The sequence below is a fragment of the Muscardinus avellanarius genome (assembly GCF_963383645.1).
Source record: "Muscardinus avellanarius genome assembly, chromosome: 8".
Taxonomy (NCBI): Eukaryota; Metazoa; Chordata; class Mammalia; order Rodentia; family Gliridae; genus Muscardinus; species Muscardinus avellanarius.
In genome coordinates, this window is record NC_137794.1 from 116,407,497 (window position 1) to 116,425,451 (window position 17,955).

Below are 17,955 nucleotides of genomic sequence, written 5' to 3' on the forward strand. Positions count from 1 at the left end.
AGTGTAGCCCAGAGGTAGAAGGGCTCCATCCCCAGTACCACCAAAAAAAAAAAAAAAAGATAAAGAAGAAAATATTCCCGATTAAGATGAACAGGAAAAAGTTTTAAGAGGCCAGGCAGAACATATGAAGGAAAGAGTTTTTAAAAGCACTCATAGGAAGCAATCTGCTCCAGAGACCGTCACCCACCCGCATCACAGGTACATCCTCCACGGGGGCCAGCTTGGCTTCAATCACCGCAGCAACACCTCTAACGGAAGGGGTCTGAGGTTCTGGAACACACTGTCCACAGAGGGATAGGAAAGCATTGCCGGCTACACTTAAATGTCTCAGCTCTTCTCAGTGGCCTGAATCTGGCCTCCCCACAGGAAATGGCGCCTGATGCCTGATATACACTCAACTATGACTCATGGTTCTCAGGAGAAGGGCCCATAATCACACGCAGACAAAAATTAACAGACACTGAAAGAAAAAACCAAGACACATTTTTTTCTTTTTTTGGAGCTGGGGACTGAACCTGAGGGCATTCTACCTCTGAGCTCAGCCCTCAGCCTTATTTTGTTTATTTTGAAACAGTCTTGCTAAGTTGCTGAGGCCCTCACTAACTTGTTGAGGCTGGCTTTGAACCTGTGATCCTTCTTTCTCAGCCTCCTAAATACTGGGCGTGTCACCACTCTCAGCTTGAAACATACTTTTAAAGATTCTGGAGTTGGTTTTTAGAAAGCAGTAATCTATGAATTTTTCTTTTTTTGTATAACAGAATATTTCCAAAATCTGGGCTTCAGTCCTGGGTCTTTGTCGGTGGTGGGTAAAAGACAGGACCTAATTTACAGACAGCCATCCCGTGTGCAGCAGCAGCCTCCTTGGCCAGCTGTGCTTCCTGCTCCCCGGACTCCGTGCAGTTCCGCAATTTCAGGTCCTCCTTGGTGAAGCACAGCTCTATTTGACCAATGGTTTGTACCTGCTCATCCTAGAAATAAAAAGTGACATGCTTTGGAACTCAGATCTTGGTTACCATCACGGCTTTATAAGCATGAAGCTTTGGAACTGACCTAAGACCCCAGAAGCAGTGGCCAAGCATCTGAGGCCCCAGAATGCAGGGCAGAGCCCCTGGACCGACAGAGAAAGCTGGGAGCAAGCAGTGAAAGCAGCCGGGCCATCAAGCTGGGGCAGGACGCCTGGCCCGAGGCCTGCTCCCAGTCCCCCCAGGGCACCTCCTCCAGCCTCACAGCTCTGGGACAGGGTGTGCTTTTAGCTTGAAAAACTTTAAAGTATCTATTAAGATGCGTACGACCCAACTGCTCACACCGTATACATGCACATCAAGATACTGGAAGAAGAAATGGCTTTTCTAGGTACATACCTACTGCTAAAAGTATCTGAGTCTTTATTAGCTTAAAAATAAACTACAATGTTGTCTATAAATTGGACTGAAAATTGCAATTAAAATTCTTAAGATTAGCAACACAACTACTTCTAAACATTTAATCCAGTAAACTTCCTCCATGCACTTCCTCCTCCTATTCCTCCTCCTAGAACAGGCAATATTTTCATTAGAGTTAAGGGGCAAGAAAGCAAATCCTATCTTAGCATGATATTGAAGAACCATCCACTATTTCAAAGCACACATAACACACTCCCAGACACATGTGCACAGAAAATAAGACTGCTTTTGACCCTTCCCCCCACACATGTGAACATACAGTGTCACACAGCACATGTCCAAACTCATGAACACATGCAAATGTGCACAAGACATGGCTCCAGGAACACACATGCCTGTGTACACATCCACATGCATGGTCATGCACACGCTTGCACATGCACAGCACATGCTAGCACCATGCACTTGTACAGTCACACGGATGCACCCCCACCCCTGGAAAGTCCAAGGGGTGGAGACAGACTCCAGAAGAGCAATCGTGTCTTCTCAGGAAAGACTGAAGAACAGCAAAACAGGACACGGCTGACCTGCTCTGGTGGAAGGCACTGGATCTTAGGGACCACTCCATAGACTCTGGTAAGGGCATCCAGAAAATCTGAGACCTGTCACCAAGTGAAAGTGCATTAGAATTGAAAACGCAGAGTGTAACTCTGACAGTATCAAGCTCAGCAGTGTCAACCCCATCCCCCACATGCAGGGACCTGGGCGTGCCCAGGGGAGGACACAGCCAACGTGGGCGCCGTCACAAGCAGTGCTTCCTCTTCCCGTCTGCCCACTTTGTCTGCAGTGTGCCCTTCTTCTGCCTCTCCTCCCGGGCCACCCCACCGAGGCGCCCACACCACAGCACCCTCGCTGCCGGGCTTCCTGCTGTCCGCAGCCTGCACATCCCAGCCCACTCTTCAGATCTCTCCCCACAGCAGCCATTCCCCTCCCAGCAGGTGCTCTGAGCTCCAGCTCCTCTGACCTCCGCCATCACCCGCTGCGCTCTAGGATCCCAGCACCTCTCCAGCCTCACGCCATACAGCAGGGCCCACCCCACCAATATGGTGGCCCCACGCCTGCCTGGACGTTAGTCTTTCTCGCCAGTCTCCCCCAGCATCCAGCGGCCAGGCTCTTGGCCACACGCCTGCTGTGGGAAACTGCTGAGACACCAGGAGAGTGGTCCTGGATCTGGGAAGCACGCCTCCTTAATCTGGAGCCCACAGAGGCTTCGGGGAGAGTTGTTCAAGTAGAAGGCAGGCACAGATGGCTGCCCCATCATGGCCTGGAGAAGAGTGGGGTGGGGCAGGAGTGGGGCGGGGCTCTCCTGTGTCCCAGCAGCACCCATCTGCCCTCTGCAGGTGCGTGGCCAAGAGCCTGGCCTCAGGATGCACAGCAGAGTCAGATGCACTCACAGGTCAGGGCCCCGGTCACTGCACGTGCCAGTGCACAGGGCACTCAGCACAGCACCTTCCCTCACCTACGTGAACACGAGCCCAGGAACGAAGGGCCCTGCCAGCGCTCAGCTCTGGAGGCCAGGAGGGTTTATTTCTTTCTTTCTTTTTTCTTTCTTTTTTGGTGCTAGGGATTAAACCCAGGAGTATTCCACCAGGATGCTACACCTTCAGCCCTATTCCTTACTTTGAAACAAGGTCTCACTAAGTTGCTAGGGTCTTCCTAAGTCACCGAGGCTTCCGCAGACCTGCAATCCTCCCTCACCTTCCCAAGTACTGGGAGCACTGGGTGTTTGCCAGCACGCCGGGCTCCAGGATGGTCTTCAAGAGGCAGCTGACAGTGTCTTCCTCACGTCTCCTGGCCTCACGTCCCCTCCCCTCCATGAGGCAGGAACAGGGTCAGCTGGAAAACCTCTGCCGCCCAGAACACGCCACTGGGGCAAAGGCAAAGCTGCCCAGAGGCCCAAGTGACTGCCCAGGCCAGCCCTGACCCCAAACTGCAGAACTCGGAACTCACAGCAAAGCCACGAGCAACAGCAGGCAGCCAGGAACCGAACCAGCTGCGCTCCACCCGGCCTCCCAAAGGACCTGGCCATGCTTAAATGTTCCTATCTGTGTCACCATGATAAAAAAAATGCTTTTCCTCAAACATAACACATCACAAAACTGAACACGCCCCTTTCCAGGCTCAGACACCCCGCCGCAGAGCCGGGATCACACACTGCTGAGTACCCGCCAGGCATCTAAGTGTGCACATCGCTGGTCTGAGTAACCTCCAGTGGGTATTCAGGGTGCACGTGGAAACAGAAATCATCTACTTAAAACAATGAAGCCAGGTAGGAGGCGCTTTGTGTCACCGTAGAACCCAGCTGTGGCCCACGGGATGAGGCGCTGCAGATGTCCCCAGTAGATACACAGCAGTGAAGGCGCTAAGGCACACTTACGTGGTAGTAATTGATGGATGGTTTAATCTTAAACTTCAGCAGCATACTAGAGGTAAAAAGGAAACCGTTAGATGTATAATGCAGGCCGCACCCTCCTTTCTTGCTCTTTTCAAATATTATTTCATTGTGAGGACTGAGGCACACTTAAAGCAGAACGCTTCTTCTCCGTGACTTCAGGCAATAAATATGCGAAGTAGGCCAGGGGAGCCATCCACCTGCACACCTCTCCATGGTTGGCCCCCACAGAGCATGCCTGCACAGGACCCCGGCGGGCACGCCAGCGCCACCTACTGGCTAGGCCCATGGGGACGGCTTGTTAGCTACCTTTAGACTCAAGGCTTACCCTGGAACACTGCACTTGACCAAATCTTTAAACATGTCAAGTGCCCACAGGTTTGGGTCACATCCTAAAGCGCTGCTATAGAGGATCCTGAGAGCAAAGGGACTTAAAAAGCCACAAAGGTACAGCACAGGCACGCTCAGACTGCCCATTCCAAAGATATCCCCTTGGTCCCCATCAAGCCTCTCTGGATCTTTCTGAATTAGGCTCACATAGGGGGATGCAAAGCTGCAGGCTGCCTCGTGAACTCAGCCAGCTGCGGCACTCCTGGAAAAGCAGGAAAGAGATGCAGCCGGGGTCCTTGAAGTTACCCCAGACCCAGGTAACTGTGTGAAGCCCTGCACTGCTACCAGTGTATGACCAACAGAAGGTCCAAAGGAGTTTTTGCCACAAAAGTATCACTGTGTGTGTGTGTGTGTGTGTGTGTGTGTGTGTGTGTGTGTGTGTTCCTAAGGACTGAACACAGGATTTTTTTTAAACCTCTGAGCTACATCCCCAGCCCTATTTTAGTTTTATTTTGAAGCAGGGTCTCACTAGGTTTCTAAGGGCCTTGCTAAGTTGCTAAAGTTGGATTTGAGTCTGTGATCCTCCTGTTTTAGCCTCCCAAGTACAGAGATTACAGATGTGTGCTACCACACCTGGCTTCAATTTTTTAAAATATTTATTACAAGCCAGGTATGGTGACACACACTTGTGATCCCAGTATTGGAGAGCTGACACAGGAAGATCACAGGTTGAAAGCCAGCCTCAGCCACTTAGCAAGGCTTCCAACAACCTAATGAGTCCCTATTTCCAAATAAGAATAAAATAGGGCTGGGGATATAGTTTGGAGGTGGATTGCCTCTGGGTTCAATCCCTAATACCAACATATATACAAGTAAGATATATGTATATATCTTACAAGTTGCAATGATATCGTAGATGAACTGGGCTAAAAATATATTATTGAGTCTGGGCGTGGTGGCGCACACTTGTAATCCCTGCGCTTGGGAGGCGGAGGCAGGTTCGAAGCCAGGCACGCTGGCTTAAAGAACATGTTTACAAATAAAAAAATATATATAAAAATAGATCTGGGAGTGTAACCCAAAGGTAGAAGGGTTTCCAGGAACCCCAGTACATATATATATATACACACACACACACACGCGCGCACATATATATAGTACATATACATGTATACGTATATATACTATTGAGATTCGTTTGAATGCTTCTTTGCTTTTTGTAGTGACGTCACTGGTAATTGTGTGTGTGACACCTGTGCCTCATGTTCTGCCTCTTAGGTGATGCCCTCCTGACCTGGGTGATCAAGGGAACGAGGCAGAGAGGAGAATGGGGAAACTCAGGCCCTCGCCCCAACTGTGGTCCCCGGCGTCTTCTGGGTTAGGTGCGTTTGGCGTCGACCCCAGGTCTTCACCTGCGGGCACTCGGGACATCCTACAGTGCCCTGCAGATTCTCACACAGGTCTGCTGCCTGCAGGTTAGGAAGTGAGTCAAAAGTTGCTTATGGCTAGGACGACCGGTTTCCATAATAAAAATATATACTAATGGTTTATAAAGAAAAGTAAAAGTGGCCTTATTTTATATATTGACTTCTCAATTTTTTTCTTCAGTACTGGGGATTGAACCACCCAGGGGCATTCAACCTCCAAGCTACATCCCAGGGTCTCACTAAGTTGCAGTGGACCTCACTAAGTAGCCGAGCCTGGCCACAAACCTGTGATCCTTCTGTCTCAGCCTCCCAAGTCCTGGGATTACAAGGATGCACCACCACGCCTGGCTCCTATTTTAATTTTATTAGTGCTATGAATTTTAGATCATCCTTGGAAAAACTGGGAAAACTCATGCACCCTAAGGGGCCACACCCCAGGGTTCTGCAAGTAAGCACTGCCTAGTGACCTAACAACCTAATTTTAAAGCTTTGGGCAATATCCACTTATATCCTTTCTGTGTGGTTAAGTTACACCCCAGAGGCAGCTGGCCTCTGCTCACACCACGGCACCCTGCGCCAGAGTGAGCATGGGTCATGTTCAGAACCACCGTGTGAGTGCGGAAGGGCTAACGAGCTCTCTGGGGCCCCTGTAGGGGCACAAACCCCTCCCCAGAGCTCCACGCAGCCTGCACCTCCTGCAGACCGCCTCCCCACACGGCCCTGGGGTGACGGTTTGCCTGTGGCTTCAGGGGACAGGCGGCCTCGAGTGCTCGGGCCTTCCTCACTCTGCCCTGTCCTGATCTTAAACTAGTTTGTTGGCTTGTTGTGGCCGCTTACAGTGAGGGCGCTAAGAACACTGACACCCAAGGCACAACAGAAACCCAAGTGGGAAGGGAAGGCTGGCTCCTGACGCTCATGACCAGACGCCGGCGAGTGGCAGGGCGCAGGCCTGGCCAGGGGCATCATCCTTACAGGCTCACTGGATCTTGCCTGGTGACAACATACTCCCCATCTCTAGAAATGGACTGAGAGTCTTAGCGCAAGCCCATTGGTTTGGGTTTTTTCTGGGGCTTTTAAGACCCCAACTTGTTAGGTGTGGTGGTGCATGCTTGTAATCCCAAGACTTGGGAGGCTGAGACAGGAGGATTGTGGTTCTCAGACAGCCTCAGCCACTTAGTGAGCCCTCCACAACTTAGTGAGACCTTGTTAAAAAAAAATAAAGAATAAAAAATAGGGCTGGGGTGTAGCTTGGAGGTAGAATGACCCTGGGTTCTATCCCCAGCACTGCCCGGCTGCTGTCCCTGGAGCGCCCCAGCAGGGGCAGACTCCCACAGACTGGGGCTGTGCCTAAGGACTTAGCTGGTGCCCGGCCTCTGCCGCGTGCCTCGCGGTCCTCACTGCTGACCAGTCAGTACCGAGGTGCCTGCCAGAGTCGGCTCTGCCCGTGTGGCCACGCGGCAGAGGGCCTGGATTCAGGGGACAGGCGGCCTGGTGCTGAACCAGCCTGGCCCTGAGGCCAGTCCCACGCTGCAGGGGACACTCACCTGTTGAGGTCCAGCAGCTTGTAGAGAGCCAGGCTCTTCCCAAAGTACTTCTTCTCGGAGTTGAGGGTGTCCAGCTGGGCGGCACAGGTGCCGTGCTTTTCCCACTCGTGCCTCCTGTGGGTGCACAAGGGTGTTGGCACGCTCTCCCACTCCGGGGAGGCACACGGGGTGGAATGCCCGCTCCCACACAGGTAAGCCCTGCGCCCAGAGGAACATCTGGCGATCCCCAAAGTACCGCCTCCACCTGGCACGGTCTGCACCTCGACACGCACAGCCGCCCGACAGCAAACCAAAGCCCGGCACCCGGCACTACCCAGGTACCCTCAAGTCCCATGGGGGTGTGTGGGCTCCTACGGAATTCCTGGGCAGCCAGGGAATTCCAGAGAACAGAGGGGCACGCAGGAGCCACCCTTTCTGCCTAAGGAGCCAAGGACAGGCAGGGTGGCTGGCCACCAAGAAACCCCCGGCCCACTCCCCCTCGGCCTCTGCTAGCTATTACAGCTGTGTGTCCATTCCAAACCATCACAACACGCATGATCTAGACTCCAGAAATAGGGGTGTGGCATTCCTGCCCAAGGCTCAGGCCCCATCAACATCAACATCTCTCCTCCCCAAGGCACAGGTGAGATCAATATCTTTAGGTATGTCTTTTTAAAAAACATATTTCAAACTAGGAGCACTAAGCTGGGCATGGTGGCTCACACTTGTAATCAAAGTACTTGGGAGGCTGGACAGCAGAATCGCAGGTTTGCAGCCAGCCTCAGCCACTTAGTGAGGCCTTCTACAACTTGGTGAGATCCTATTTCAAAATAAAGAATAAAATACAGGGCTGGGCATGTAGTTCACAGGTAGAATGCCCCTGGGTTCAACCCCATGCACTAAACCCCTCACACACAAAACAAAAACAAACACAAAACCGCAGCACTATTTTCATACTAAATATTCTTTCCCGTCTGACTTAGACCGAAGCCTAGACATACAAGTGTTTGATCTAGGCTTCAGTAGAGAAAAATTTAAAAACAAAGTAATGAGTGAAATGGTCCACTGGTTACCAGGAAATAACACCTGCCTGGCTTCCTACCCACTGGTTACCAGGTCAGTACCTTCCTACTCGGTGGTTACCAGGTCAGTACCTTCCTACCTGCTGGTTACCAGGTCAGTACCTTCCTACCCACTAGTTATGAGGTCAGTACCTTCCTACCCACTGGTTACCAGGCCAGTATCTTCTTACCTGCTGGTTACCGGGTTAGTATCTTCCTACCTGCTGGTTACCAGGTTAGTACCTTCCTACCCACTGGCTACCAAGTAAGTACCTTCCTACCCACTGGTTACCAGGTTAGTTCCTTCTTACCTGCTGGTTACCAGGTTAGTACATTCCTACCCACTGGTTACTAGGCCAGTACTGCCTGTACTGGTCGTCTACCCACCAGCTACCAGGCCAGTACTGCTTGCTGGCTCCACCCACTGGAGAGGGGCCTAAAGGCACAGCAGGTCACTGGGGCTTGGGCACCTGTGTTTGGGCCTCCACATCACATGCCGGCTTCCCAGAAGGCACTTAGGAAGCTTCCACACCTGAGATGCAGGACGCTGCCAGTGAGGCTGGCAAGCCCACCTACCAGAACTGGGTACGGTTAGAGGAGGGGTGAATGACGTCAGGCCAGTACTTCTTCATTTCCGGCAGAAGATCCTATGATCATTGAAAAAATATATAAAAAACGTGGACTCAAGAACTAACAAGCTCAAAACCTAGGAAGCAGTCTGACAAATATATCTTCAAAGCCCAAGCTCTGCTCGTTAATAACATTGAGGTGAGTACACCCGATTCTTTACTTATTCTGCAGGAAGCGCTCCTGCAGATATCTGCGTATATAACTGAGACGCCTCGCTGTGCGCCTCACCGGCCAGCTACCCCGGAGCCCTGGACTCGGGCCTCGGGGGCAAAGGTGGGGCAGCCAGGTAGTCTCTGCTTCCGAGCTCACCTCTGCAGGGTCTCTACCCAGAGCAGAGGAGAAAGGTCTGTTTTAATTTATGGGTTATTCTAAATACCACTAATTACTAAAACAGGGCCGGGGCTCAATCCTGGCAAAGGCTGCCATGAGCCTATAATTTTGAACATGACTTTGAAGGGCCAGTTGTGATGAAGAGCGTTAATGTAGCTCAGTGCTCTACTGCAGAAAACTAGAATTGAAAGTTAATACCTTGATCTCATCTAAATTAAAGTGCCACGACCGATTACATTCTTCCCCTTTGTCAGGCCTTGGGACACAAATTTAAAAATAAGAATATTAGTGTCAGTTGAGATGGTTTCTACATGACATTAGAACACACTTGAGTCTACAGAGAAGGAAAAGAGAAATTCTAATTGAGAATTCCTTATCCCCCATCCCGCAAACCTTTAACAAAGAATGCTTAGATACAAGTTGTTACAGTTTGAGGGTTTCTTTTCTGGTTTTGGTTTTGTTTTGTTTTGTTTTTACTGCTGGGATTGAACCCAGGGGCATTCTTCCTCCAAGTTACATCCCTAGCCTTATTTTTATTTTAAAACATGGTTTCTGTAGGTTGATGACAGTCTTTTGCTGAGGCTATTCTTGAACCTTCAATCCTCCTGTCTCAGCCTCACAAGTAACAGAATTACAGGTGCATTCTACCTCATCTGGCTTGAGTTTCTTTAGCAAAGGAAACTGTTAAGGAAGATCGCGCAGGTCCGAAGCTGGCTTATGAGACCCTGCTTCCAAATATAAAAAGTATAAAATAGGTCTGGGAGTTAGCCCAGAGGTAGAAGGGCTTCCAGGAACCCCAGTACCACCAAAAAAAAAAAAAAAAAAAAAGTCTAGGAATAATGTTCAAGGGCTGGCTTTTTAGTAGAACAATGAACCACCCACCAGGGGACGCTCTGGAGTCAGCCCACTCTCAGCTATTAGTTCTAGCAAGATCTAGCAAGATGATCCTAGTTATCTGACCTGAATCCACTTAAAATCTAGCAAAAAAAAAAAAATAAAAGAGAACTTGCATCTCGAAGCTGTGACAAGCGCTCAGCGTAATAATGCATAGACCTGACATGCTCACGGAGTGCCTGGCGCACCACCAAGCAGCCTGCAACCTGCCCACACTTCCAACCAAGAGCTGAATTCTGCCCTGGCCTGTCTGCTTCCCGACACTGACGCCGCTCACTGCCAGCCACCTCGCTGGCCCAGAGCCCTGGAGCAATAGGGGCCCTTCCTGGGGACGAAGTCATGTGCATAATTTAACACCACAAGAATATGCACAGGAATATAGAGAAGACGAAACTAGAAAACCAAGGTGAATATAAAGTATGCAAAACAACAGGTTTGCTCCCATTCTCCCTATATGAACCACATTCATTCACATGAATATGGTGCCTATAAAAAGGGCCCCCAAGAAAGAACAAAGTTAAAAAGGCAGCTTTGTTGTGGTACTGGGGAGTGAGCCCAGGGCATTCCACCTCTGGCCTTCATCCCCAGCCTACTTTAGTTTTGTTTTTGGAACGGGGTCTTACTTGTTTGATGAAAGTCTTACTACTTGCGTAGGCTGTCCTCAAACCTGCTAATCTCCTGTCTCAGCCTACCAAGAACTGAGATTTTAAGTATGCACCACCATGCCTGGCTTAAAATTAAAACTTAGTGAAGCTAAAATGTATCCCTAAGTACATTATTAAAATGTATTGCCCAAAATTTAGTGATAGGATTTCTAAACACATATTTAAACCAGATAGTTATTCGTCTATCAAAACAGAACTAAATAAGAATAGGATTAGAGTTACGTTAGAAAGACTAAAAACATTTTAGAGTAAGGATCTGGTCTGCTGCATAAACTCCTAACAAATAGAGCAGCGTCAGTATTAAGCCTGGACTGGAGCTAGCGTCTCGAGTCCTCGCTGCTCCTGAAGCTTCATTGGGTTTTGCTGTGCCCACTGCTTGCCAGAGTCCGTGTATTGTCCAGTAGTCCAGAGAGTCTCGACAGCTGTCCGCTTCCTAGGGAGAAAGGACACAAGAGAATTGCTTCCCTGCTTAAATACACTTAGCGCTTCAGCATGCATCAAAAAGATATCGGCACAGTAACAGCACAGGAAGACCAGCTTCAATCTACAATAAATTCCTTCCAGCCGCACATTCATGCAAAAAGACATCAGGGTGGGTGTTCTGGGCCAGTCCTCACCCAGCCTGGCTGACAGAACCGGACAGCCGCGCTCGCTCAAGTCAAGTGCTTGCAAATTAAGTCAAGCTAATTAAATGTGCATGTCTGCCCATGAATAATCTGCTTACCATGTAATCAGAATTAAATGTTTGAGAACAAAGGCTGACAATACCCTAGTACATTCAAGTTTGCTTCAGTACCAGGTTCAAATTACACTAAGTATTGAAAACATGAAGCCAAGAAATAAATCATGGTGAAAGCAGGAGTATATCTTCACCTCAATAGGAAGGTAAATCACAGACAAAAACCTCGGTGTAACCAAACCTTTGTAGGAACCCCACGAGGCCTAGCTAAGATGGCGTCTGTCCAGAATGAACCATCAAGAACTCCATTCCGGCTATCAGACCAATGAAGCAGGCCTCAGGTCTAGCCTCCCACTCTGACTAAGCAAAGAAACACAAGACGAAACATGCTCACGCCTGGCCCTCTCCTCTCTGCACCCCACATCCGTGGACAGGGGGCTTGCTTTCGTGGCTGGTTATCTGGCAAAGGGAACTGAAACACACAGTAAGCACCAGCTGCTACAGAATGACTGAGCATCAGAGCTCAGCATCTGAGTGAGGGGCTCGGGATTCTCCTCTACCCAAACCCAGATCCATCCCTAAGGAGACGCCTCTCCTGTGGGGTGCAGCTCGAGAGGAGCAAATCCAGGACCTAGCAGGTCTCTGGCCAAGCTACACACCCAGGCTTCTGCACCTGCCTACACAGAGGTGACCAGGTCTTTCCTTAAGACAGCAAGCTCGCACCAGCTCCCGCCACAGGACACAGTCCCAGCACCCTCAGGTAGATCTCACAGAGGGAGAAGCACAGACAGCCTGGCTGCTGGGAGACTAAGGCCAGGAAACAGAACTTCCTCATCAGGGCCAACCCACCCGAAAAAGAGGCCCTCACAGGTACATCTATTTAAATCTTACTTCTCATGCCTCTGGCCAGAAGGCTCTCCCAAGCAGATCACCAGCAGCCAGGGGGCACACCCACATTTCCTCCCCCAGTGCTGGCTCAGCCACCCAGCCTGCCACACACACGCACGCACACACGTGCACACGCGCGCGCACACACGCACACGCACGTCCTTCAGTAGTAGCCAGGGACTTCACCGATTCCTCACTTCCCAGGAGCCCCAACCAGATTCCCAGCCAGCCAAAATCGAGCCGCCACCTTGGGGCCACTCGTGTGCCAATGCACCCTAGGCCACAGCAGGGAACAGCACTGGAGGGAGAGAGGGCTTCGGAAACTGACCACAGCGTGAGAGACCCTGTTGGCATGAGCTTCCAGGGCAAGCTTATCGTCTGGTGAGGAGAAAGATAGAAACTCCCCTCTCATTGGTCAACAGGAAAATAAGTGAGAAAGTGGAAAGGAACTTGCTCCACATGCTGGAGGCCATCAAGAGGTCAGACCTCCTACACAGCACTTAGAGGTTACTCCACCTCGCATACTAAAGAGTCTCAAAATGCAAATACCACTCTCAAGCCCAACCTTCAGGGACACTGTCAGTACAGTGAGTGCTGGCTCGGCCCTGACAAAGCTGGTCAGATGCCTGGGACGCCAGGACTGGCTTGGGAGGACTCTCAGAGCAGGAACGGGACAGGCCCAGCTGGGACTCCGCGGGAAGTCTCGGCCCTGACAGCCTTAAGGGACGCGAGGCACGGCAGATGGGTGTCCAGAACATGAGAAGGGGGCTGCTGGCGCCAAACAGAAGGAAGGAGGAGGCAGGCCGGGGACGCTTTCAGAACGCGTCCATGACACAGGAGACGGCACGTCCGGCTGGTCCAGAGTTGAACTGTGTTCCACAGACACACATCCCTGTCCAACTCTCACACTTGTGAATGTGACCTGACTTGGAAGGAGGGTCCAACCCAGCTAAGAGACCAGGTGGGTCCTAAGTGCAATTACTGGTTGGATTTGGAAGAGTCAGAAGGTGAGGAGCCTCACGCAGAGGGAGGCACCAGGGGATGTGATGAGCCTCGGTCTCCACGGACTGCCAGCCTCTGCTGGAGGCTGAGCCAGAGGCCTGGGGCAAGTGCTTCCCAGAACACCTACTAGTGCCTGCACTGGGACTCCCAACTCCAGGACCATGAGAGAAGAAGTCTCTGATGTTCTAAACCACTGCAGGTGTGACGCCATTACGGCCGCCCTAAGAAACCAACACGCCAACCTCTGGAAAGGGTCCACTGTCCACCAGGGGCAGAGCAAGGAGCCTGGGCCAGCCAGAGATAAGCACTGCAGCACCATCTCATCAACCGACTCTGCAGGGGTCCTAGATCAAAGGGCTGAAGTGGGAGAGAAGAGAGAAAATTAAGAGGCGGAGGAGACCTGAAGGGAGTCCAGGGAAATGGAGCCTAAAGTGGAGTCTGCCCCTGGCAAGGCCAGTGACACCCAAGAGTTTCAGAAGAATTTACCAGAGCCCCTGAGCACTGGACCATCCTTAGGGAGGGGTCTGTTTACCAAGAAGACAGGTGGAATGCAAAGGGGATCCTCCTCTGGCTCTGGCTACTCAAGAGAGAATCTCGGCACCAGCTGGGCTGTCCAGAGCCTGGAGATGAGCCGGCCAGCGTGGTCTGGACGTGGGAGGTGACAGCAGAGGCACCTGTGAGCATCAGACTGACAACACCCTCTAGTATCTCCTGAAAGACCCCATAGAAAGGGGGCTCCCCAAGCCGCCTCGCTCACTTTTGGGTGGCCTGCATTCCTCTGGAATGTGTATTTCTACTTTCCTAAGTAAATCCCTGCCTGCGTCTGCCTGGCACGTACTGAGCTCCTTTCCATCCACAGGCCGTGGATCCTGAGGGAGAAAACGAGCCTTCTGCCCTGACAGGGCCGTCGACACAGAAACCTCACCTTGCATACTGTCGGCGGCCAGTGCTGGGTTAGAATTAGCTTTGTCCAGGGGTGGTGGCCACTGTTAAAAGACAACAAATTTATTTAGCAGTAACTTTTTTAAAGTTATAGAAAAATTAATTCATTTAACCCACCCATTCAACAACTGAGTACCTGTGGGATTAGCGGCACAAATGGAACAAAGTACCTACTATCCTGAAGTACACTATACGCAGGAAGTACACTCCATGCAGGAAGTGTACTCCACTCAGGAAGTACACTCCATGCAGGAAGTGTACTCCACTCAGGAAGTACACTCCATGCAGGAAGTGCACTCCACGCAGGAAGTGCACTCCACGCAGGAAGGGCACTCCACGCAGGAAGTACACTCCACGCAGGAAGTACACTCCACGCAGGAAGTGCACTCCACGCAGGAAGGGCACTCCACGCAGGAAGGGCACTCTACGCAGGAAGTACACTCCACGCAGGAAGTACACTCCACGCAGGAAGGACACTCCACGCAGGAAGGGCACTCCACGCAGGAAGTACACTCCACTCAGGAAGTGCACTCCACGCAGGAATTACACTGGACGCAGAAGGAAACTCCACACAGGAAGCGCACTCCACACAGGAAGTACACTCCATGCAGGAAGTGCACTCCACGCAGGAAGTGCACTCCACGCAGGAAGTACACTCCACACAGAAGGACACTCCATGCAGGAAGTATACTCCACGCAGGAAGCACACTCCACACAGGAAGTACACTCCACGCAGGAAGTACACTCCACACAGAAGGACACTCCACACAGGAAGTACACTCCACGCAGGATGTACACTCCACACAGGAAGTACACTCCACGCAGGAAGTACACTCCAGACAGAAGGACACTCCACGCAGGAAGTATACTCCACGCAGAAGGCCACTCCACGCAGGAAGTGCATTCCACGCAGGAAGTACACTCCATGCAGGAAGTACACTGGACGCAGAAGGAAACTCCACACAGTAAGCGCACTCCACACAGGAAGTACACTCCACGCAGGAAGCACACTCCAAGCAGAAGGACACTCCATGCAGGAAGTACATCCCACGCAGGAAGTACACTCCATGCAGGAAGTACACTGGACACAGAAGGAAACTCCACACAGGAAGTGCACTCCACACAGGAAGTACACTCCACACAGAACGACACTCCACGCAGGAAGTATACTCCACACAGAAGGACACTCCATGCAGGAAGTGCATTCCACGCAGGAAGTACACTCCATGCAGGAAGTACACTGGATACAGAAGGAAACTCCACACAGGAAGCGCACTCCACACAGGAAGTACACTCCACGCAGGAAGCACACTCCACTCAAAAGCCAGCGGTGCCTCCCCAGACCTGAGCCATGCTGACACCAGGCCCTGGAGCCTCCAGAGTGGAAACAGAATAGACCTTTCCTTCAGGAGAAGCCTGCACCCGCATGTCATTACAGTAGCCCAAGACGCCACATAGAAGGCCTCTGCGCATATTACAACAGCGTGGGGGCAGAGGGATTGACGTAGAACGTGCAGCTGGCAAAAATACTCCAGGAGGTGAGCAGTCCAGCTCAGGCGGATTCTGAATAAATCACACTTGAGAAGGGGAGAGTCGAGGTGGGAGGAGTGGTTACGTCTTAGCTGTGGTCAAATCTGCGTCCGTGGACTAGGTGGAGCTCCCAGAGAAGGTGCTTTGAAACTTCAGTGGAAAGCGAACTACTAACAGGTGCTCTCAGGAGAAAAGAAGATAAGAAGTGCCTGAGGACTGAGTTGGGGAAGAGCCGGGGTCCCGCCCACCTGCCCACCTGCTGCCCAAGCCTCATTTTACAGGGTTGACTCTGAGGCTTGAGATGACGTCATCTTCAGGAAGACCACCTCAGCATGGTCTGTTTACCATAAACCCATCAAGCCCCTAAACATCTGTAACAAAATCTCACCCCATAATTCAGGCACCAGTGATGTCAGTGTGAGAACAGGCTGCCGCCCACCCTGGGGAGAAAGGAAGAGGCCCCAGGGAATCGCACTTGGCCCAGGGAAGCCAGTTCTCAGGCCCAGTCAGGAGCTGGGAGCGCCCTTGGGGTCGGACCCGACTCCTGCTCTCCCAGCACACTATCAGGTGTGTAGGGGGCGAGGGTGCGGGGTCCGGCTCCTTGCAGAGAGGTCTCTGCGGCCAGGCCTTGCTGGCTAGGGCCTACGGTTCCTAGCACTTCCAGTAGCTGCTCTCTCCGCAGCAGCTGAGTGCCCAAAGTTCACACAGCTGGGGACAGCCATCCCAGCAGTCCCTGGTAACAGCAACACCTTCTGACCCAGTGAGAAAGTAAGCAAACTCTTCCTGGGAACGCTAAGGCACACTGTTGTCTCAAGCTCTGTGCTAAAATACTAAAGGTGCTTAGTTAAAAAGTACAAGCCGGGCACGGCTTGTAATCCCGGCATTCAGGAGGCTGAGACCGGAGGACCCGGGTTCGCGGACAGCCTCAGCTACTTAGTGAAGCCCTAGGCAACTCAATGAGCCCCTGTTTCAAAATAAATAACAATAAATAGGGCTAGGGGTGCAGCTCGGGGGAACAAAGTAACCCCCCCTTCCGCCCCTCTGAAGCAAGAATGAAATGCTATGAACCCGACAGTACCAAGCAAGAGGAAGGCTTCCTGCTGCAGTCTAGGACCAGCTCCTCACTCCCCACCGCACTCACCCCCGGGGCGCGCCCGCGGCGCACAGGCAGCACAGCGCCAGCCCCCAGCCCAGGAGCGCGCCCAGCACGGCCGGGGACGCCATGGCTCCTCCGGCCCGACGGTCCTCCGCGCACGGACGCAGGCGACCCGCACCAGGTCCCGGAGTCCGGCCGCGGCGCTGCCCCAAGTGCTTCCGCGGGGTCAGCCCAGCCTTAGGCCAGCCCGGGCCGAGGACACGCCCCGCGCCCCGGGCGGACACGCCCACAGCCCGGCCCACGCCACGCCCCTTCGGGCGGGCACTGACCTCGGACCGCTGCGGAGGGGACACGCCCCTCCCGAAGCCGCGACCTGCCTGCTCTCTAGGTCATATGGGAAAGGGAACATCCTCTGTAACAAGCCACCTATCAGAACCCAAAGAGCCAGGATTTTTGACCATTGCTCTTGTCCAGCATCACAGGAGTCAGATAAAATTCAACGCTATCATGTGGCAGCCTGAAGGAGCCACCCAGGTGTTTCCTGTGGCACAGACTCATCTGTTCTCAGAGGTTCTTCCTCCCTGCCAGCTTTCCGTATCTACTCTCCCCTGCCCCAGCAAGTACACTGAATCAAAGCAAATTCCCAGCCCCTACCTCGTTTTCTGTTATAAGTTTGCATTTCTGGTTTCAAAGAAGGGCCTCCAAATTGTACAAGTGTGCAACACACTTGCCTGCAAACCCGGACGTCTGTCCATACTACCCACCTACCAAGAGCCTGAGCAGCCCTGTGCAGAGTGAATGAGTGTTAAGTGTTTGTGTAAGAAGAGAGAAGGAGGTGGCGGCGGCTGGGCCAGGCTCTGGGCCCCAGCCAGCGTCTACAGGAACTGAGGCGTCAGCGAGTGGGCGGGAACCGGGCTCGTAACTTTACTGGCTCCCACAACGCAGTGGAAGAGGGGACAAATTATGAGGTTTATATGGGGCTAGCCTGTGCAGCAGCGTGCCCTTGGAGGGGGCCGGGGAGACTGCAGATGCCATTTTAATGAACACATGTTCTTCAAGCAATGTTCAGGCACCAGAGACCAAGACGGTTTCCTGATGGACTCTTCTTGGTTTTAGACCTCATT

General features: G+C 52.0%; 1 protein-coding gene across 1 annotated transcript; it reads right to left on the reverse strand.

Annotated features, from left to right (window-relative positions):
• Positions 1-779: 779 nt before the first annotated feature.
• LOC308266151 (ribonuclease T2-A-like) lies at positions 780-16,959 on the reverse strand (the record flags this gene model as incomplete). Its single annotated transcript, XM_080700170.1, has 9 exons — positions 780-968; positions 1,970-2,044; positions 3,820-3,865; positions 7,136-7,249; positions 8,752-8,822; positions 9,334-9,391; positions 11,075-11,127; positions 14,189-14,249; positions 16,877-16,959. 9 exons carry the CDS (start codon positions 16,957-16,959, stop codon positions 780-782), a joined length of 750 nt encoding a protein of 249 aa, XP_080556296.1.
• Between the last annotated feature and the right edge of the window lie 996 nt (positions 16,960-17,955).